The 22958-nt window shown below is 36.8% G+C and overlaps 1 protein-coding gene across 3 annotated transcripts; it reads left to right on the top strand.

The window, feature by feature from the left end:
- Positions 1-341: 341 nt before the first annotated feature.
- Positions 342-22821, top strand: ogdhb (oxoglutarate dehydrogenase b). 3 transcript variants are annotated; one of them, XM_059539479.1, is made up of 23 exons: positions 342-498; positions 1368-1761; positions 3539-3727; positions 5690-5783; positions 11897-12012; positions 12104-12258; positions 12502-12648; positions 13038-13128; positions 14622-14801; positions 15209-15337; positions 15977-16156; positions 16250-16402; positions 17703-17805; positions 17964-18092; positions 18315-18465; positions 18550-18677; positions 18798-18976; positions 19064-19135; positions 19227-19352; positions 19780-19852; positions 19945-20108; positions 20281-20435; positions 21786-22821. In XM_059539479.1, exons 2-23 carry the CDS (start codon positions 1528-1530, stop codon positions 21904-21906), a joined length of 3069 nt encoding a protein of 1022 aa, XP_059395462.1. In that variant the 5' UTR covers positions 342-498; positions 1368-1527; the 3' UTR covers positions 21907-22821. The 3 variants fall into 3 exon arrangements, with proteins under 3 accessions (XP_059395462.1, XP_059395460.1, XP_059395463.1); XM_059539477.1 differs by lacking the exon at positions 5690-5783 and adding an exon at positions 6014-6116; XM_059539480.1 differs by lacking the exons at positions 342-498; positions 1368-1761 and adding an exon at positions 6014-6116 and having other exon boundaries at positions 3591-3727.
- Positions 22822-22958: the final 137 nt, after the last annotated feature.

Consider the following 22958-nt stretch of genomic DNA (forward strand, 5'->3'; position numbering starts at 1 on the left):
GTCTTCTACATAATAAACAGGTTTTTGATTGCATATGTTGTTATTGGCTTATAAACGTACACAAACTTGCATAAAGGCAAATTAAATACTAAATATAATAATGATATAGACAAAATAGATCTTTCAAAGAGTTTAAAGATAAAAAAAATAACAGAAATACATAAACTTTAATTTATCTATATTTGAGTGTTTCTTTTAAGAGCAAATTTGCTAAGAACCAACTACTTCTTTAATATATATGGTATTTTCTTAATAAAGATAAACATTTGCGCAATGTATTGATCTTTACACAAAATATTGGGAAAAGCTCGCGCCGGGTGGCTGACGTCATACGAGCTCGTGACGCGGAGATGGTGCTCTGCTCGCGCGCTGCCTAGAAACGAGCGACTCATTTATCTGATTACAGGACGCGTCCCGCTGCTGATACCTCACTCTTTCCCTTTAATTCGTGTGTTTTGTGACATTAAACGGCACTATAGAGGATCTCCTACACTGAGAGTAAGTATCAGAATCGCTTTTATCTATCTCTGCGCATCGCTTTTGATTTGAATGATTCTGTCGGTGAGGCGTTAGCGAGTCAGTTCTGCATCTGTCAGCAACCTTACCGGTAACGTTACTGAGGAGAAAACTGTTATTAGACACAGTTAATGCTGTATGTGTTCTTAAACCGGTATAATGTGCTATTTTATTATCTTCCCCTGAGGCATGGGAAGTTTAAATACACGTTTGATGGTTTAATAGAGAGTTTTAGTATTAGCTCGTGTTAGCTGAAGCTAGCCGGTGTGGTCCGTTACTCATGAGACCTTCACTGCTGCCAAGATTTTAAACTCTTATTTAAACTTATTAGTGACTATTTTTACCTTTGTTTCTTTTTCACCTCTTAAAAATCTAATTCGTTAAGAAAATAATTTCCCTATGCACATACAGCCATGAAAAGCTGACAGCAGCAATTCATTACTATTAGAAACGCATGTAAAGTAAATATTTCAACAAGGTTTTGGTATCCATTGATTTACTGTACACACATTACAGGTTCATCAACCCTGATGCAAGCTGAGTAGAAGTGTCTTGTTTATACAGCGTTTGAACTTTTTATTGCCGAAATGACGACTGCTTTATGTTATGATGTCATATGAGATATGGATGGCGTTTAGAGTGTTTCAGGGTTTATAAATGTTGTTCCACATACATATAAAACAGTCTTTTTCATAAATTAAAGGACAGCACACACTTGCAACTGTCTCAGGCTTGGGAAGAATCCTTTGCGTGACTTCTGATCAAAACAGACCTGTAGGACAGGCACAAAAACATTTACTGTTGCCAATTCATCTTATGTATTGACGTGCTTCGTCTGGTGTTACTTGCAGTTTCTTGGGACTTTAATCGAATAGACCCTGAGCGGAGGAGTAGAAGGACAAGCACCTTTATTAAAGGAACACATCCAGGATCTGTTGGATTCAGTGCTGCGTGGAGCTTTAGTTCTCGTGGTTGGTTTGGAGAAGTTGTGGAGCTGGTTTAAAGACTGCGATGCATCGCTTAAGGACTTGCGCTGCACGGCTACGGCCGCTCACAGCCTCTTGGAATGCTCCAAGTTTCTCACAACAGAGGACAGCGGTGACGCCCGGGGCCCTAAGGACGTTTCAGCCCTTTAGGTGCTATGCGGCCCCTCTCACCGCTGAGCCTTTTCTCAATGGGACAAGCTCTAACTATGTGGAAGAGATGTACTACGCATGGCTGGAGAACCCAGAGAGTGTGCACAAGGTAAGACGTCTGCTCTCAGCATAGAGGATTTTGTGACAAAATCCTGGATTCATTGCTGCTATACCTAAGTTATGATGCTTAAAATTCATGTGGAATCCAAATTCACTGTTTACTTTCAAGATACACATTCCTGTTCATAGTGGAAGATTAATCTGTATATGTTACACTACAGAAAATAAAAACAGCCTTCATAATCTTTCACCACAACTTAATAACTTACTCCAGCTCTCAAAGGACTTTCCTTTTTGGTCTTCAGCGTTCATTTTAAAAAGATGAATTGGTAATTGTTTGCGTGTTGAAAGAGCAGTCCACCCAAAATTATTTTATTTATTATATTAGCAGTCCACCCATTTACTTTTAATTTAATAGAAACCTATATTTCTGTTATGGTGCACAAAAAGTGGTTCTTTAAGGACTAAATTCAAGCACCCATATGAATTTGCACAAGGTATTTTATAAAAATCTTGACTTCTGCCCTATATTCTGCTTGACAGGTTCATGTAAGAGTTGTCTTGATTTTTCTAAATTAAAAGTCAGCTTTTCAGTCAGATCTTTAGAAATGAATCATTTGATTCAGTTCACAAGGCAGTTAGAATTATTCTTTTTTTAACCGAACTGTTTTGGTTGTCTAGTAAACTGCAAAGGATCTTCTGTTGCTTGAGGACATCCATGTTTCACAATGTGAATTTGTTTCCCCTCTCAGACAGTAAGCTTAGCTTTGCAGGGCTGTTAAGTAAGACTTTTCTTTTCCATTTCACATGTCCTTGTGTGGTTTCCTGGATGTTATTAAACTGGAACTACATGTTTTCTGAGAAACTTTGATGAATGTTACATACTGAAACATTCTTCGTTAAGTGCAGTGGTCAGACTTGTTATGTTCATTTCATTTAGCTTTGTATCTTTCTTTATTTGTTTGAATAACACACTTAAGCATACCTTTAGATGAACAGCCAGTACTGTATGTATATACATTTATATATTACTATACATATTTATACACATTTCTATCACTTTTTTGTTTGTTTGTTTAAATTAGCTTTAACCTTGAAGTATTTCTCTCGTCATTGAACCACAGTAGTATAAGTGAATCTTCAAATGGGCAGCAAAAGATAAAAGTACAAAACACAGACTATTTGGGGCAGAAGTACATAACATATATAAGTAACTACATTTTTGTGGAAATCTGTGAAGGAAGTGTGTAATAGTTTCACTACAGTTGAGACCTCCCTACTGTGCCCCGCTGCAAGATGATACAGCATTGGCTCTCAATTTAACACACTGAGCTCTTTAGCTCCTCAAATCCTATTAGACATTTATCAGGTTAGTATGAGGTCCTGTGTGATGTGTCATTGAATCACAGTGACCTGATATGTAGGAAAGTAAGCCCTCCTGTGCAGAACGAGGTCAGACGTGGTCTAGGGTTCAAATTGCTGTTTCTTTCTGTCCCTGCATGAACCTAAAGATTTGCAGATGATTGCAACAGAAGTCTTCGGCTATGCAACCCTTTCCTACAGTTTACGCAGTTGTGACCACAGTTCCCATGTGTATTGGAGACTTTGGAAGATGAAGCAAAGTAGATGTTTCCGATTCCTGTGTGATGATGCAAGTTATACATTTTGCTAGTGGGCATCTGTTTTATCTTAATAAATCATGTACGTCATTGAATGTATTTTAACAAATTAAAAGGAATCTTTATTTTTCAAATGAATTCTGTGTACAGCACTTGAAGTATTGTTATTATTCTCCTACTATGATATCTTTGCTCCTTTCTCAACAGTCTTGGGACATCTTCTTCCGTAACGCCAATGCAGGTGCTCCCCCTGGCTCTGCCTACCAAAGTCCACCTCCAGTGGGGGTGAGTCTCTCAGGACGGTCTCAGGCCCAGGCACTAATTAGAGCTCAGCCTAATGTGGAAAAACTAGTGGAAGACCACCTTGCTGTGCAGTCCCTCATCCGTGCCTACCAGGTATGAAGGCTAAAATGTTAATTTCACCAAGGAGGTTGGAGGAGAGGACTCTACTGCTGCTGTTTTCCCATCATCTTATTGTTGTCCTAATAATAATTCCTGTATTTATAATACCGTTCAAAAGTTTGGGGTAAGAAAGTTTAGTTTTTTTAATAAATGAGAAATTGAATCCGACTAGGATGCATTAAATTGATTGGTAGTGTCAAAGACATTTGAATGTTACAAAAGATTTATATTTTAAATAGATGCTTTTTTTCAAAATTTCTATTTATAAATTTTTTTAAATAAAAATAAATGTGTAAGTTTCCAAATAAATATTTAACATCAACCGCACACAAAATTTATTCGCACAGGCAGAAAAAATGGTTGCAAGATGTGACCATTTGGTCGCAGTCTGGAGCCCTGAATTATGTTTTAAAATATATTCAAACATAAATTTACATTTTTTATAATATTTCACAATATTTACTGTTTTTGATACAATAAATGCAGCCTAGGTGAGCATTCAAGACTTCTTTCAAAAATATTTATTTTTAAATATTAACAACCCCAGACTTTTGAACATTAGTGCACATTGATGTTATTTCATTGTTTTGATGACTTCACTCTGTAAAAGACTAAAGAACAAGTCACCAATCCTTTTTGCTGGTAGTGTACTGCCTAAATAAAGTCCCCTTCCTTCCAAACTTTCCAAGTTTCAGTCATATATTGCTGGTATAATATTTGGATAAAGTAGAAGAGGACCTCATATTATCCTTATACAAGATGATATTTTTAACACATAATCATTATCTGCAAATCTCCACAGAATATATTTAAATTTATCCTTAACCATGGCATATTCTTAAAGTGTATTATCTTGTCTAATTTAATTAATTAAAATGCTAGGACCATTTGAATATAAAATATAAGTGCCTTAAAGGGTTAGTTTACCCAAAAATGAAACTTAGCTTGTGTTTTACTCACCCTCAAAGCATCCTAGGTGTATGTGACTTTCTTCTTTCAGATGAATCCAATCGGAGTTATTTAAAAAATTGTCCTGGCCCCTCCAAGCCATTCAGTGGGGATAAGTGGGTGTTGGTTGTCAACAGCTCAGAAAATGGGAAATAAAGTGCGTGTATCTATAATATAACATGCCTCACACGGGTCCGGGGGGTGAATAAAGGCATGCTGTAGCGAATCCATGCATTTTTGTAAGATAAATATACATATTTCAAATGTAATTAACAACTTATCTATCTTCAACTTATCTATCTAACAACTTTCTCACTTCCGCTGACTGTCATAAGCAGAAGTCGTTCTGGCGGATGATGTAAGATGTCAACTTTGCGTGATAAGTGATGAATGCAGAGACGAAACAAAACGCCATTCATTAATTAGAAGTATAAAACGAGGACTTGTAAAGAAACACTTAGGAGGATTTCAATATAAACCAAGAGGAGATTGGTTTTCCTTTGCTAAAATAAGGACACTTTGTTTCCTTTGTGCCTGCATTTCTCAGTGGTGTGCGCATGATGCATACATCTTACATCATCTGCCGGAAAGTCTTCCGCATACCATAGTCAGCGGAAGTGAGAGAAAAGTGAAGTTTATTACATTTGCAATATGGATATTTATCTTACAAAAATGCATGGATTCGCTACAGGAGACCTTTATTCATCCCCCGGTGCCGTGTGAGGGACGTTTTATTACAGATGCACGCACTTTATTTCACTTCTTCTTAACTGTTGACAACCAACACCAGCATACCCCCATTGTTAGGCTTGGAGGGCCCAGGACAATTTTTAATAAGACTCCAATTGGATTCGTCTAAAAGAAGATAGTCACATACACCTAGGATGCTTTGAGGGTGAGTAAAACAGGCAAATTTTTATTTTTGGATGAACTAACCCTTTAATAAAGAGAGTTAATCTTTGATTGCGCTCCTCTGATAGCTTGTAAGTGCTGTTGCCTTATTTACAGGTCAGAGGTCATCATATAGCCAAACTCGACCCTTTGGGCATCAGTTGTGTAAATTTTGACAATGCCCCGCTTACTATCGGGTCCCATCAGTCCGGTGAAAACTGCTTGTGGTGTTCAGTGTGATTGGGAGCATGCTCATTCAGTGTTAACATTGCTCTGTGTCCTTCTGTCCCTGTTCTTCTGTCATCTCTCTGGTGGTTTTCACACTCAATCTGTCCCAATCTTACCTCCTTAACTGTCCATACTGTTCTTTGGAGTTACTGTCCTCCCTTCTCCTCTTTTTCTTTTTCTATCTGTACGTCTTTTTTCTGGAACTCCCTGCAGATCCGGGGGCACCATGTTGCACAGCTGGATCCTCTGGGAATTATGGATGCAGATCTTGATTCGTGCGTCCCGGGAGATATAATCACATCCTCTGATAAACTTGGTGAGGTTTTGATCAGGCGTTAGAGAATGATTGAATCTTTTTATGTGGCATGGCTTATTTTTGTGCTGTCCTCCCTTAGCTGGAGTAGATCCAGACCTGTTTGGATATTTGCAATGGGTAAAATTCAGACACACCCAGCAGTGAGTGTGGTTTGTTTGCAAGTTCAACATAATGTAAACATTGCTTGGGAAATGGGTGATATTGGAGATGATGGCCTTGTTCCAAACCTAGCTGTCACTAATCAGTTGATTGCAGTATTCCAATAGGCAGCTCAATAATCCTAATATACATATAGCACACACAAACATTAAGTTAAATTGCAGAAAAATCTTGCGATAAATTGCAATTAAATTTTTTAATTGTTACCCAGCTTGCAGAAAAATCATGCGATTTAATATATTAGTGCTAGGCAACAATAAAAAAAAAATTTAACCGCAATTAATCACATGATTTTTCTGCAATTAATCACATTGAATGCTCAAAATTCAATAATGAGTTCAAAAGTAATGTATTGTGCATTTTTTTCATTTAAAAGTACTGCTATATGGGCAAAAGTGCAATAAGATTTGGTTTGCAAACACTTTAAACAAATAAGGTGCTTTTTTTTACAGCAGTATTCCTTTTACATACACTTAAAATATTTCTCGTAAATCTCAACTTAAACATTAATTTAATCAAATTAAATATAAAACCAAAGCTATTTGCCACCACCAGAAATGTAACATTTTTCTAGAAAATATTTTCTAGTTATAGAAAAAAAAGTTATGCTCAGAGTCCAGAGCCTCGATCATAACATTATAACAGGCACCTTCTGAGTAGAGACCTGCACTATCGCAGGACCCAACCCAACAGAGTGCGGCGCAGGACAACACTTGATGGGTGAGTGCGAGTGGGTTTTGCTTAGCAGCAAAAGTGATAGATCTGTAAAGCAATATATTGTGAGAGGGCCGTGTGTTACCACATCCTAAACAACTTAAAATAATAAACCACAAAGTTAACAAAACGATGCAAGAGCGAGAGCGCTTCTCTGCTGTCTCCATGTGCTATCAGAAACTTACTATTTCCCAAGTTGCATTCTTTTCTGTTAAAAATAACAGTGAACATTGGTTTGTGAATGTTGATGCTTAGCCTAAATAATTTTATTGGGAGCGTTCATGTGCTGCTGATGTCTTAATTGCATTTAGGCCAACCCAAATGCTCTCATTGGTTGAGAACCGAACTGAAAGCCAGAACTGAACAACATCCCACCCCAAGCAATGGACTTTCAAAATAATAATAATAATAAATAAACTGCATTAATGTACAATAAAATAATTGTTGGCATTAATTATTTGGCATAAATGTGCTAACGCGATAATATATAAATATATTAGTGCTGGGAAACGATTAAAAACAGCATTTATTTAAAATACAAACCTTTTAGAACATTACAAATTTCACTTTTGATCAATTTAAAGTGTCTTTTTTGAAAACATGATGCCAAAAAATGGTGCCAAATTAAGTTTTGGATCAGAGCCTAGTTTGTACTTTATCATATCCAATCCCCTGGCTTTGCCCATTGTAAATGATGTATCCTAATGTCTTTGTACCCATCACTCCTCTTGTCCTCAGAAGTGTCTGCTTGTCAGTGAAATACTTCTCTCATCTAGTTTCATGCTGTAGTTCCTCTTTCTCTCTGCAGATTTCCATTTTCATATCCTCTCACAGTGTCTTTATTATTGCACTGGTATGCCTAGGCTGTAGGCCTTTCTGAATGCTGTGAATAGCAGTTGCTTTATTTCTCATTGTTTTATCTGTTCTGCACATACCGTTTGTAAAGATTTATCTGCACATGCATTCAGTGTGGATGACTGAAAACCTTCAGCAAAAGACAAGCCACACCCATAAAGTCAACATGCTCAACAACTTGGGAAATGTGAAACATCAGAATGCCTCATACAAACTCAAAATAGCTCATGTTTTGATTCCTGATCTTCAGGTTCCTTTTGTCAGGAACATTTGTGAAGGAGACATTGTGATCGATTTCATTATTAATCATTACACACCCTGCAAATAAAAACATTTTAAGTCAGTATTTTTGTTTGGTTTTCACAGTATAAATATCTAAGCACCCATATAAAGAGATGCATTTACAGAATTGTTTACATATAATATATCTTGAATTAAGTTACTAGAAAATTTTCATGTTTTAAAAGTAATCCTTAGTAAATTTTATCTGGATTGATTAAAAGTAAAAAAAAAAAAAAAACTTTAGATTTAGCTACAACTTGAAAACAAGACAAAAATACTAATTATGAAAATGTGTTTTGGCAGTGTAGTATTCCACTTAAGCAAACTTAGAATAAAAAGATTCTAATTTTCAGCATACCAAATGGCTTTGCTCTGTCTGGTCAGTTCCTCCTAATGTTAAAGCTTGATAATTTAGAGCCTTTTTATCAATGGCAGGCTTATTGTCAGTGAGCATCCAGTACTAGGGAGTTGTTAGTCTATTGACAGTCTGGTTTCAAAGTGCATTCGTGTTTGGGGTGAGGGAGTTTCTAGCGCTGCATTGTTCTGTGTTTCATTCAGTGGAAATGCTTCGCTCAGCGCTTTTTCTAAGAACAACTCATAGATTCAATTCTTTTCAGGTCATGACGTGGTACAACTGTTAAAACAAAAATAGGTTTGTAACACTGGTCATGTCGACACACTGGGAATTAACTTTTTTTTTTAATGTACAGCTTTTTAACTTCTCAGATGCAGCTGTTTTTAAAGCATGTCTGTCTCACGTAACAGCTGGAGGTATGAGGACTAGTTAGTGCACTTTGGTAGCATTTTTAGAAGCTCCCACCAGTTCCCTGATCAAAAAACAGTGATTAAGGGTGTTTTCACAACTGGCCCATTGTTTCAGTACCTGGCGCGTTTACCCCTTAGCTCAGTTCGTTTTAGCATATGTGAACACAGCAATCGCGCTTGGATTCGTTTAAATCATATAAATGTGTATTTGCTTAATGCTGACGGCAAACGAGAAAGTATTATAATGTTTGCCTTTCTATTACTAATAATATAAAAGCAATCGTTATAATACTTTTTTTTTTATACATTACTGTATTTTCTGGAGTATAAGTCGCACTTTTTTTCATAGTTTGGTTGGTCCTGCGAATTAATTTGACATGATCCGAGAGAAATGAACCAAGAGAAAACATTACCGTCTACAACCGCGAGAGGGTGCTCTATGCTGCTCAGTGCTCCTGTAGCCTCTCCCTGAAAATATAGAGCGCCCTCTCACGGCTGTAGACGGTAATGTTTTCTCTTGTTTCTTGGTTCTAAATAAATGCGACTTATAGTCCAGTGCGATTTATATATATTTTTTTCCTCGTCTTAGCCTTATACTTAGGTGCGATTTATAGTCCAAAAAATACGGTAATTCCTTTGTTTAACCGTTCTATCTGATTTTTATACAGACTTCTATCATTAACAGAACTGTTAACAACGACAGTAAACCAGGGAGAATGTGAGCACTGTGAATAAAACTGTGTGCTGCCATTCTCAGCGCCATCAAAGTAAATGTCCAGCCTCGAACACCTCGTCAAGCAGAAAAACTTATGGTCCGATATTTGCCTTTTTTTTTATATATATATATATATTGGCATCGGCCGATAAGTTTTTCTGCTTGGCGATATACGGACTTGGCAATATATCGGCCAACCACTAATAATATCCACCCTGACTGCCCTAAATAGTATTGAAAATTAATAATATCACATAGAATTTAGGATGGATAATATGCTATATAATATATAATTGCTCTTATTCGTTGTAACTGTTAGGTGCATTTTAAAAACGTTTTCCCAACTAATCCTGGACACCTGTTCAAAATGATAAATTAATATAATGACAGCTACAAAAAAAAAACAATAAGCCCTCCAAGCTGTTGTTGTTCCATCTTGATGCATGACAGCTACTGTATGAGTGGGGATTCTGGAAAATAAACCGTGGAACTTTGACCAATGAGGACAGTTTATTCACATGTGATTTGTATTAACACATTTTGTCAGTTTAGAAACTTAGCAGTGTGAAAGGGAAATGCACCAAGAATAAAAAGCAACATTGTAATAATTTGAATCTCTGTTTCGGAACAAAGCAATCGATCTTCAGGTGTGAAAGCAGCCTAAATCAACTTAAAGTGTTGCGTAAATAAAAGGAGAGCCTTGCTGTCGTTTTTAGCATTTAGTGGAACCCATGTCCTTTATTTTGCATGTCCAAACATTGTTTTGGGGCTTGTTCTATAAGGCTGTAAGTGAACACTTGAGCATGCTTTTCCCAAACAGTTTATACCAGTATTGTTGTTATTTTTAACCAAATCAACCTAAAACCATGATTAAAAAAAATAAAATAAATGTTATATGAAAATCTTTGAAAAATGAAAATAGGAATATTGCTTTGGTAACTTAAAATCAGTTTAACTTGAAGTACTAAAATAACTAAAGCTAAAAAAATAAAGTGAAATAGAAGTATTTTAAAAATAATAATAAAAATTACAATATTTAAAATATTAATAAATACTATAATAAAATATAAATAAGACTATAATAACAACTGGAATTGAAACTTAATTGAAAATATCCTCAACTCTTAGCAGAAATGCATTTATGTAACTCCACGTGGCACTGCACCGTTATCCTGACAGGAGACCCAGCTGGCATGTGTGGTGATTTCCCTCATTAACCTTGCCTAGGGTCTGTTTCTTACATAATGTCCTCATCCTCACTGAATGTCAGATTTAGCCTCGGCGCTCAAGTTTGAACATGCTGTTAAACTCTTCCAAAGTGACCATGGATTAAATTTCGTAATGGTAATTTATAGTGGTGCTGTTTTAATATAAATATCACTGTTGTGAAAGAATTGAACTTTAGTGTTCCATTTGTGCTACAGACATGAATGATAAAGTGTAAATTATGTGACTCTTGATTTTTTTAAGCTATCAGGTTTATGATTTGTTTTTGTTTTTAGTTTTTTTTTTTTTTTGATTCCCACAGACCTACATTGAAAGATGTGGTCTAGAAACCAGAATATCACTTTTGACTTGGCTAGACTTGTTATTTGTTCTTACATTCTCAGTTTGGTATTTCTTCTTTCATTTTGTGATCATGATTAGTTTAGCTTATTCTTGTTTTACTGTTGTTGCCGGAATGTTATCATGTTTACTTGCCTGCAGAAATTAGGTACTTTTGTTCATGTATGTTGTGTAGGTTAGTAAACAGGAACAACTTATGTAACACATTGTGTGAGGAACGCCATGTTTCAGCACACCTTGAGATCATAGGTCAGAGCAAACTGGTATACGAGATTCTAGTCTACATTTCTGCTTTATGGAATTCACTCACATGTTGCTTATTAATCAATGAGAAAAGAGTTCAACTGTACACTGAAACACATTTCTAGGTAAAATATGCAGGTCATCTGTAGTATCTTATGCATGCACTCCCTGTGGCACTGGTGGACTGGGCTGGAATAGATCTGTTTTTCACCCTCATCTTTAATTTTTCCTCTGCTTATACCGTTGGCTTAGCTTTTTCTTCGCATGTTCTGTGTCTTATGTGCTTGAATGTGCTCTTATTTGCACTTTAAAAATATACAAAATTTCACGTATTACACACTTGTTCCACATCCCTCCTTCATCTAACACAGTTTCATTTGTCCTCTGTGTTTATGTGTGTCGGTCGGATCCACTTTGGTGTTTTGTTTTGCTTGCCCTTCCTCCCCTTTCCCCATCCATGTGATTACATGTCTGCTGCCAGGATTCTATGGACTGGAAGAAGCGGATCTGGATAAAGTCTTCCGGCTTCCTACAACAACCTTCATTGGGGGAAGTGAAAGTTCCCTTACTCTCAGGGAAATAATCCGGCGTTTAGAGGTACATATCCACCAGCAACAACATAACTAATTAGTTTTCTTTCTGATATCAAACTATAAAGATTTATCTTCTCTCTTGCTGCGCTATGCAGATGGCCTACTGTCGGCACATCGGGGTGGAGTTCATGTTCATCAATGACCTGGAGCAGTGCCAGTGGATCAGACAGAAGTTTGAGAAGCCGGGAGTAATGCAGTTTACACTGGACGAGAAAAGGACACTACTGGCCCGTATGGTCCGCTCAACAAGGTCTGTACATGCCATAGTTTTCTCTAGACCTGAATGCATCATTTGCCATTCAAACAATTTAAGCAAATCCCTTCACAAAATGGAAATAAATTCATACATCCACTGATATTGACAAAGGAAAGGGAATCAGTTTTGTCAAACAAATCACTTACATCATTTGTTTGCAGGTGACACTTGCTTTAATATCCTATTTAATGCAATAACATTCTTTTTATTATGTGAATGTTTTTGTAATGCTGCCAGGTTTGAGGAGTTCTTGCAGAGGAAGTGGTCTTCAGAGAAACGTTTTGGCCTAGAAGGATGCGAGGCTCTCATTCCTGCACTCAAAACCATCATCGACAAATCTAGTGAGAACGGAGTGGAGAGTGTTATCATGGGAATGCCACACAGGTAGAGGAACAACCAACTGTACAATAGGGCTGCCCCCTAATTGTAGACTAACCATTAGTCGAAAAGAAGAAGCTTGGTCGACCAAAATATTATTAGTGGCTTAGTCGCAGAAAAATAAATAAAAGTGGTGAAGTCACGTAGTCCGTGACGGACAGATAAATAACAGCTGGTCTATGAGGTAATACAGTACTCAGGCAGTCATCGAGGAAGCTGAATAGTAGCGCTCACTGCAGGACAGATGCATGTCCATCTAATGCTTAAAATGAACGTCTACTAGTCGACCAGAAAAATCTGTAGTTGAGCGCAGCCCTTCTGTAAAATGCATGCTGGTTAATAAAGTATACATGTAGGGCCATTGAAACATAACTGAATTTTCTGCTCTCCATCAGAGGCCGTCTGAATGTGCTTGCTAATGTGATCCGTAAGGAGCTGGAGCAGATTTTCTGCCAGTTTGATTCAAAGCTTGAAGCTGCAGATGAGGTGAGCAGCTCTTCATTTCCTTCAGCTCATTATACAGATTACTAAACAAATTTCAGGTTACACACAAATAAAAAGCCAGATCTTTTTGAGGCCCAAGGACACAGTTCAGCAATTCTTCCACAAATATGTCCTTAGTACCTCGGTTTTAAAGTCATGATTCAAATACTGATGTGACTTTATAACATTTGCAGATAAGGTTGTAGCCATAAGAAATTAGTTATGTGCTAAGAAAAACTCTTATGTCAGTACAGAAAGAGGTGCAAGTTGCTTTACCCTGTATGCTTCTCAGAATCCAGTTTACATCATGCATGACTTTTTTTTTATGAGTTACTCATAAAGATCTCACTAGATAAAAAAGGAAGCACATTTTATTTCACAATTCTAAATTTATTTTATTCTTTTTATATATATATATATATTTGTTTTTTATATAAATGATTTTTTTGAAGTTTATATCTCACAATTCTGCCACAGGATGTAAAAAAGGAAAAGGTCATTGCACACTGAGTCCGAACTTTTCGCAAGCGTTTTTTTGTATTCGTAACCCAAAAAATTTGTCACACACAGAGACCTTGCACTCTGAGTACGATGCATATTAATGAGTGCGTTATGAAAAACAAACTCTTCTTAAAAAGAGAAAAAGAAAGTGGAAATATTGGGTCCATCCACTCCTGCGATCGCATAGAGTTTACTTTAGAATGTCAGAGGATCAGTTTGATGTTTTTGCTAGCGATACTGGAGCCACATATTAAAAAGAAGACCACCTATTTCCTTGAATCAATTGATCCTGAACAGAGACTGGCAGTATGTCTGGTACCCGCGCACACACACACACACACACACGGTTTACAGGGACTTGGTGTGCTATAATTATAGCTGTGATATAATAATATTTGTAGTATTTTCGATACAATAATATTTGTATGTATAATTGTAGGTATCTGAGCACTGGCAATTCATTCAGAAAATCGAACCTGTTCCGATATTTTTTTTGACAGACGAAAGTTTCGGAGGCAGTGTGCAAGCGTGATTGACATAACGTGAGGTCGAATGTATTTTTTGAAGTGCGAAAATTTCGCATGCGAATTCCGGACTCAGTGTGCAAAGGCTTAAACTGTGAGTTTATATCTCACATTTTTTGCTAATTGTCAGAAATTGTGAGATAAGACGTCGCAGTTACCTTTTTTTATCCTGTGGCAGAAACAAACTTTCATAATTGTAAATGTTCATGGTTGAATTGTTCACAGTAACATGCATTTAGAAAATAGGATGAATTTTAATTTCATGACAACTTTAAAATGAAAGTGATAATGTTTAACAAATGTTACTAACAAATGTGGTTTACTCAATTAGCTCTGCACACAAGACATGGTGCCGTGCTTTTTGTGAAAACAGGTGTCCTCTCCCACTTGTCTGGGAAAATGATTTAAACTATGTATTATTATCATTTCAGTCCTGTTCATGTTTCAATTTCTCTTTGTGACTTTTTTTAGGGCTCAGGTGATGTGAAGTATCATCTGGGTATGTACCACAGACGCATCAACCGGGTCACTGATCGCCACATCACTCTGTCTCTGATGGCCAACCCTTCACACCTGGAGGCAGTGGACCCTGTAGTGCAGGGCAAGACCAAAGCAGAGCAGTTCTACTGCGGTGACTCTGACGGCAAAAGGGTGTGTGAACTGCCCTCGTGCTTCTAGCAACTGTGCTTATGTTATTAAACTCGAGTGTTTCTTTTAAAGACCCCATGAAACCCCATTATTTTTATCAGTGCATCAGGAAAACAAATCTATTATTACTGTAGATTTCTAGTGCGGGCATCAGCTTAAAGTTTACTTTGTCAAATAGAATGCTAGTTTATAGATGACCTCAGAGTTACAGACATGGACTGTAACTTTGTAAAGTGAAGTACAAATCAAGAGGCCAATATCCAAATATTAAACAGTTCCCTCAAAGACAGACGTGTGATCGCTTGTATTATGTAAACAGCTTAGAACAGTCTTAAATCATCTTTTGTGATCAGACAACAAGAAACGATTGACATGGTGTCACTAAGAAGACTGTGTCCTTGTCTCTAAAGGTGATGTCCATCTTATTGCATGGAGATGCAGCCTTCGCAGGTCAGGGTGTCGTCTATGAGACCTTCCACCTGAGTGACCTGCCGTCCTACACCACACATGGCACTATTCACGTGGTCGTAAACAACCAGGTCTGTTTTTCACACACCCACCAGCAGGGAACTTTAAATTGATTATGGACTACAGTTTGTCTGTAAGATGTTTTTTTTTTTTTCATGTTTTTGAAGTTTGTTATGCTTACCGGGATGGATTTATTTGATCAAAAATATGTTAAAAACACAAATACTGTGAAATATTATTACAATTTAATATATCTCTTTTCTGTTTATCATGTTAAAATGTAATTTATTTCTGTGATGTCAGTGCTGAGTTTTTCAGTATCGGTACTCTAGTCTTCAGTCACATGATCCTTTAGAAATCATTCTAATATGCTGATTTGCTGTTCAAGGAAGTGGAACGTTTCTTATTATTATTAATGATTGCTCAATTCAATGCATCTTTGCTAAATAAAAGCACTGATTTCTTAAAACAGTATTGTATAATTTATAATTTTATATAAATATATTATATAGGTTCTTGTTTTAGAATAACATATAATTTCATCTTCACTTGTCATGAAAAGATGGTTAACATTTCTTGGCTTTTTAAAGAGAAAATATGTGGTTAAAATGGTGCAATTTATCAAAATGGTTGAAACTACCTTATAAGTTTGACTTTTTTTGAGACAAATATTTTCATTTATTTAAAGGATTTTGTTCTCCTCTTTTTAGATTGGCTTTACTACTGACCCTCGGATGGCGCGCTCCTCGCCGTATCCCACGGACGTGGCCAGAGTGGTCAATGCGCCCATCTTCCACGTTAATGCAGACGATCCTGAGGCTGTGATGTATGTGTGTAATGTAGCTGCAGAATGGAGAGCCACCTTTCATAAAGATGTGGTGGTTGATCTGGTAGGGAAGCACATTCTTTTAAGATTGAATATTTCCAACTGTGTGTCAGACGTGTTTCATATGTTGACTCTGGTGTTCTCCTTCGTGCTGTAGGTGAGCTACAGACGGAACGGCCACAACGAGATGGATGAGCCAATGTTTACGCAACCGCTGATGTACAAACAGATAAAAAAACAGAAACCTGTTCTGCAGAAATATGCTGAAAAGCTCATTGCCGATGGAGCCGTAAATAGACAGGAATATGAGGTCAGATTAACCAAATATTACTCCTAAAATTAATATGCACACTGACATTAAAAGGTTTGGGGTCAGAAAGATATTGTTCTGAAAGAAATTAATAATTTTATTCACCAGGAATAGTTTAAATTGATTAGAAGTGACAGAAATCTGATGTAACATTATAAATGTTTTTACCAAAATGCTGTTTTTACTGTATTTCTGAACAAAACATAACAGACTTTAACATTAAAAAAAATCTCACAGACCCCAAACTTTTGATCGGAAGTAGACTTGTGCCAGTATTCGGTAATGCGATATATTACTGTAATGAATAGGCACTTTTAAATACCGTGAATAATTATATTTCAAATTATTCCGAATTTGGAATGCATTTTAAGAATACTATTCCCATCAACTGGTCAAAATGCACAACAGCGCTTTATGCGGCTTGAAAGACTCTGTGCGCTCTGATGTAAACCAGCGCTTAAGAGAAGCACATGGAGGAACACGTGAGAGACGAGCTGAATGAAAGCACATTCACTCTCTGACACCAGATGGCGCCAAACTGCAGAAAATGTCCTTACCCTATAAACCCCTTAAATAAACCAGCTGGACTACTTTCTGAAACATATTTAAATCATTTTAAATAGCCTACTTAATAGGTTATTTTAATCTGGACTACAACTTGCCATAGATATAGTTTGAAAATGTTTAGATTTTTTATTGTTAATTCACACTTTACATCAGGGCTTCATTTTTAACATTAGTTAATTCATGGTTAACATAACATTCACATAACAACACTGAACATTCATTAATCTTAGGTATTCCAATATTTAATAACACGTTGTTAAAATGTAAAGTTGCAACTGTATTATTTAATGAGCTAACATGAACTATGACTTGTATTTATTTATTTTTTAACAAAGATTAATAACTTCTGTAGCAAATGTAGCTATTGTGAATGTTAATTGTTAACTAATGAGATTGATAATGAGATATTTTTCTTTATTGTTTTATTTTATTTAAATGTTCAGTTATTTTTGTTATTAGAAAAAAGTTATTTAACCTATTATATTATATTATACTATATTTTGAGCACTTTTTAAACTAAATTTCAATACCGTGATAATACCATTTACAGTGATAAAAGCATGAGCAATTAATCGCAACAGGAAAATTTGATACCGGCATATCCCTAATCGGAAGTGTTTAAGTTGTAGTTTCAAAAATAGGAAACATTGACAATATTAGTCAAATACTTTCTTACTTAAATGACTTGTCTGAATATTTACATTAATATAATGTTGCCTGTCTGACCTTGTAGGAGGAAGTTGCCAAGTATGACAAAATCTGTGAGGAGGCGTACAATCGTTCTAAAGATGAGAAGATCTTGCATATCAAGCACTGGCTTGACTCACCTTGGCCAGGTGTGTGTGTGTGTTGTGTGTGTGTATGTATGTGTGTGTGTGTGTGCGTGCGTGCGTGCGTGCGTGCGTGTGTGTGTTTATGTACAATGTCTCCAAACAGACATTACATACGTGTATTTGCTCTGAAATCTACTTGATGTTTGTGCTTAACTCTACAGATTTCTTCACTCTGGACGGTCAACCCAAGAGTATGAGCTGTCCATCCACTGGTCTTAATGAAGAATTGCTAAGTCACATTGGTCAGGTGGCTTCCTCTGTGCCTGTGGAGGATTTCACTATTCATGGAGGTACTTTTTACCCTCATCTCTGCATACACTTGCACACAATTATGAAAAGCCAAATGGCCTGTACCCAAAGTCATTTTTAAGCCATGTTGGGAACCGGCTATATCGACAGTTCCTATCTACTTGAATGCAGAAATACTGAAATTAAAATAAGCTTGTGTTTCAAAAACATAAATTTTTGGCTCGACCCAGCATCTGAACTCATTCTGTCTGTCTTCTTCTAAGGTCTTACCCGTATCCTGAAGGGCAGGGCTACGATGGTGCAGAACCGCTCAGTGGACTGGGCTTTGGGAGAATACATGGCCTTAGGTTCTCTTCTAAAGGAAGGCATTCATGTGCGTCTCAGTGGTCAGGATGTGGAGAGAGGGACCTTCAGGTGAGAGCAGCTGTATCTTGTGTTTCTGAGTGAACTTGACTTTGCACTTGATTCTCCATAGTCTACCTTTTTATCCCCATGCAGTCATCGGCACCATGTGCTACATGATCAGAATGTTGACAAACGGACTTGCATTCCCATGAACTATATTGACCCGAACCAAGCTCCATATACAGTGTGCAACAGCTCCCTGTCAGAATATGGGGTTCTTGGTAGGTATAAACCGAATTAACTGTGGCTGGTTGCTGTCGGTCAAACAAACACAGAAGAAACTGCACATTGTATGCCCAATGTACAAGCATATCCTCAGGTCTGTGTCTCATTGTGTGCAGGTTTTGAGCTTGGCTTTGCCATGGCGAGTCCTAATGCTCTAGTGCTCTGGGAGGCTCAGTTTGGAGACTTTCATAACACAGCTCAGTGCATCATCGACCAGTTCATCTCCCCCGGCCAGGCCAAGTGGGTCCGACAGAACGGCATCGTGCTGCTGCTGCCTCATGGCATGGAGGGCATGGTGAGGTCTTTTCATCTTAAATCCACCGCTGAGCTTCCGTCTTCTCATCCGCTCCCTTTTTCAATACTTTCTTTGTGATCTTTTCAGGGACCAGAGCACTCCTCTGCCCGTCCGGAGAGATTCCTGCAGATGTGCAATGATGACCCTGACATTTTCCCGGTAAATCTCTGGCATGAAAGCATGACAATTTTAACCGAACACAATTTTTTTACTATGAATATCGGACTTAATATTCATTTGTTTGACACAGAAAATCACAGAGGACTTCGCCGTCCGGCAGCTTTATGACTGTAACTGGATTGTGGTGAACTGCTCAACTCCTGCAAATTACTTCCATGTTCTTCGGAGGCAGATCCTTCTGCCCTTCAGAAAGCCTGTAAGAGACATTTCACTCTGTTCATCATCTCTACAGGTTTCCCTCACCATGAAAAACATGGAAATATCAGAGAATTTTACAATTGCTTTCCAGTTCTTGAAATCATGGATTATTCATAGAAAAACATATATTTGCTATGTAAATTGTAGTATTTGTTTTTTCTCTAAAATATTGAATTTAATAACTGTTGTACTTGCAATGTCTAATTTGTGACTACATTTTTCTTTTTAAGTAGCTTTTTTTCACTGATTTACTGAAGATGGGTTACACATTGTTTTGGATGGATTCATAAGCAAATCCATGTAAATATTTTAAAAATCCTGGACATGGAAAAATCATGAAAATGTATTGGTCAAATATTGTGGGATACGTTTGTAGCTAACTTGTGGTTTCATGAAGTTTTAATCTTTGTTTCTATTTGCTCTAGCTCATTGTCTTCACGCCTAAATCACTGCTACGGCACCCAGAGGCCAAGTCAGGATTTGCCAACATGTTACCAGGTTTATCCACTTGAAATCTTGCCAATCCATTGCCATACAATGTCCCGCTAGAGCATTTTTAGTAATGTTCAGGTGTGTTCGGGTTTGATTAGGCACACACTTCAGACGTCTCATTCCTGAAGAAGGAAGTGCATCACAGAATTCAGCTGGAGTGAAGCGTCTCATCTTCTGCACAGGAAAAGTTTATTATGACCTTACCAAAGAACGAAAGACCAGAGGCCTGGAGGACACAGTGGCCATCAGCCGCATTGAGCAGGTACCTGCATACACTTTCATTCTTATATTTACTAAATGGGCCATGTTCTGTATTTATTTCTCCATAATAAGAATGCTAATTATACGAGTCTAGCATTACCATTTTCGCTTCTTGCCTGCACCCTTTGTAGTTAAAAGATGTGTTTGATGACTTTAAATGTATTATTGTCCAGCTTTCTCCATTCCCATTTGACCTGGTTAAAGCTGAGGCAGAGAAGTATCCGCAGGCTCAGCTGCTGTGGTGCCAGGAAGAGCATAAGAATCAAGGCTACTACGACTATGTCAAGCCACGCATCAGCAGAACCTTCAACAACACCCGTCCCGTTTGGTAACTCAGGCCTTTAAATTCATCTTCAGAATGAATCTCACAAAATCTCTCAAGAACTGGGCTATATATCTCCTTCAAAATTGAAAGAATTATATTTGGCATAAAGACAATGAAGCCATGTGTCAAGTAATATTGACAATATTTTCATTATTTTTTTTTTTTAGAAACATAGTTTTAAAATAAATGTTCTCTTTGTTTTTCTTTATTAATATTTAGAAATGATACTATACAAATGACTGCATTGCAAATACAAAACAATTTAATGGCTTTAATGGTTTTTAATGGCTAAATAATCCATTGCTAAATACTAAAATGTTTTTTGACAATAATAATAAAATAAGTGATAAGGCTTTTATAATATAATAGTATAATATAGTAATAATTAATCATAAATAATAATTATCATAATTTTTTTAACATGCTTCAAATTTATACGGATAGTTCACCCAAAAATGGTAATTCTGTCATTAATTACTCACCCTGTCGTTGCAAACCTGTAATATGTTAGCTTATTTTCAGAACACAAATGAAGATATTTTTTGATGAAATTCAAGAGATTTCTCAAATGTTCTGGGAACTGAAATTACATGGTTTGTCAAATTAGCAGCACAAGTGGTGATTGGCAGTAAATACTGTTGCATGAATGCATAGAATGAAAACATCTTCAGGTCACCCCAAAGTAAGCAAACGACCCTCCATAGACAGCAATGTAACTGAAATGTTCCCAGACACAGAAACGTAGTAAGGACATTGGTTAAACAGTCCATGTGACATCAGGGGTTCAAGCTACATGAATACTTTTTGTGTGCAAAGGAAACAAAAATAATGACTTTATTCTATACTTTACATAGAAGAATAATTGTTGTATTTTGTTATTTTTTTATGCACAAAATTATTCTCATAGCTTCATAAAATTAGGGTTGAACCCCTGATGTCACATGGACTGTTTTACCAATGTCCTTACTACGTTTCTGTGTCTGGGAACATTTCAGTTGCGTTTCTGTCTATGAAGGGTCAGAAAGCTCTTGAGTTTCATAAAAAATATATTTTAATTTGTTTTCCAAAGATAAACAAAGGCCACAGGTTTTGGAAAGACATTAGGTTTAGTATTTAATGACAGAGTTTTCATTTTTGAAAATGAACTATCAATTTAATTGTTTGTTTGTTTACTTTGGGGTGACCTGAAGAAGGTTTCATGCTATGCATTCATGCAACACTATTTGTACCCAATTATCATGTGTTGCTAATGCGTGTAAGCCATGTAATATTGCATGTAAGACCTCATTTGTAAGTCACTTTGGATAAATGAAAACATGCATTTACATTTTTATTTACATATATTCTTCTCAGGTACGCCGGCAGAGAGCCTGCTGCTGCCCCAGCCACAGGTAACAAGAAGGCTCATCTTGTGGAGCTGGAGCGGTTCTTGGACACAGCCTTCAACCCGGATGCTTTCCAGGACCAGTCCTAAACACCTCGCACCAATCCTCTCTCTTCATTACCATCCCTCCGTCCCTTGTTTTTCAAGAAACTCACACCCCGCTGTTAGCATTTAAAGGCAGGCTGGCAGCTAGGAATCTCCTGACCAAAGCACAGGTTTGCTTTGCACAGTACAGTAGGTATGAGAGGTCTATCTATGCAGGTTTTATGAAAGGATGCAAGCTTTAAGCAATGACATAGTAATTGGATCAGTTTGCATGCATGTGTCTCTGAGGCATGTTGATGATTAAAGTTATATTGGCCTTAAAGTGACATGCAGCTTAAACTAGAGGTTTCCCCTCAATAATACAAATATGTGTTTAATTCTGAATATGCACAAAACAGCGCAGAAACTTTTTTGCACTGTCCGTTACTTGATTTGGCATGGACATCTCGGAAATGAGACACTGAAAAGTCATAATAGCAGGAGGGCTTTAAAGGGCATGCATGGAACCCTATGCATTTTTAAATTATTGCGACAAAGGAACAAGTTAGCTTGCCTGTGTTTAGCAGTTTTATAATATAGCAGGAAATGTAAAGACACCCCATCTTTCTTCCTTATCCTCTTTATCTCTCCCATTCACCCTCTAAACACTCAGTGCCAAATTATCATGAACTTCAGTAGGTGAATTCAAGGACTGAAAGCTGAAACAATCATTTTATCTTCTTGTTATTTAAAAAAGCAATAAGCTAAGATTAAGCAACAAGCAAAAAGACTCTCTTCAGGATATTAAATAAAGGATTTATTTATTTTCTTAGGCTTATGTTTATTTCAGACTACTGTTATAATACTTCATTCATCTCAATTTCAATCTGTTTGCATGTACTTACAAATGATGGCAGAAAACTACACATTTAACATGAGCAGTTTATTTTGCATTAATAAAGACATGTCTTGTGCACTTTATCAGATGATCTTTAATTAATCTGAATTGTTTTGTTTATTAATAGGACGTGTGACTGACTATAAAACATTTGAATTAAGGTAAACAATTAAGTTAATTTGACACACGTGCTCTAAAAACAAATACATCACGTACAGCA

Source organism: Carassius carassius, chromosome 45 (genome assembly GCF_963082965.1).
Source record: "Carassius carassius chromosome 45, fCarCar2.1, whole genome shotgun sequence".
Taxonomy (NCBI): domain Eukaryota; kingdom Metazoa; phylum Chordata; class Actinopteri; order Cypriniformes; family Cyprinidae; genus Carassius; species Carassius carassius.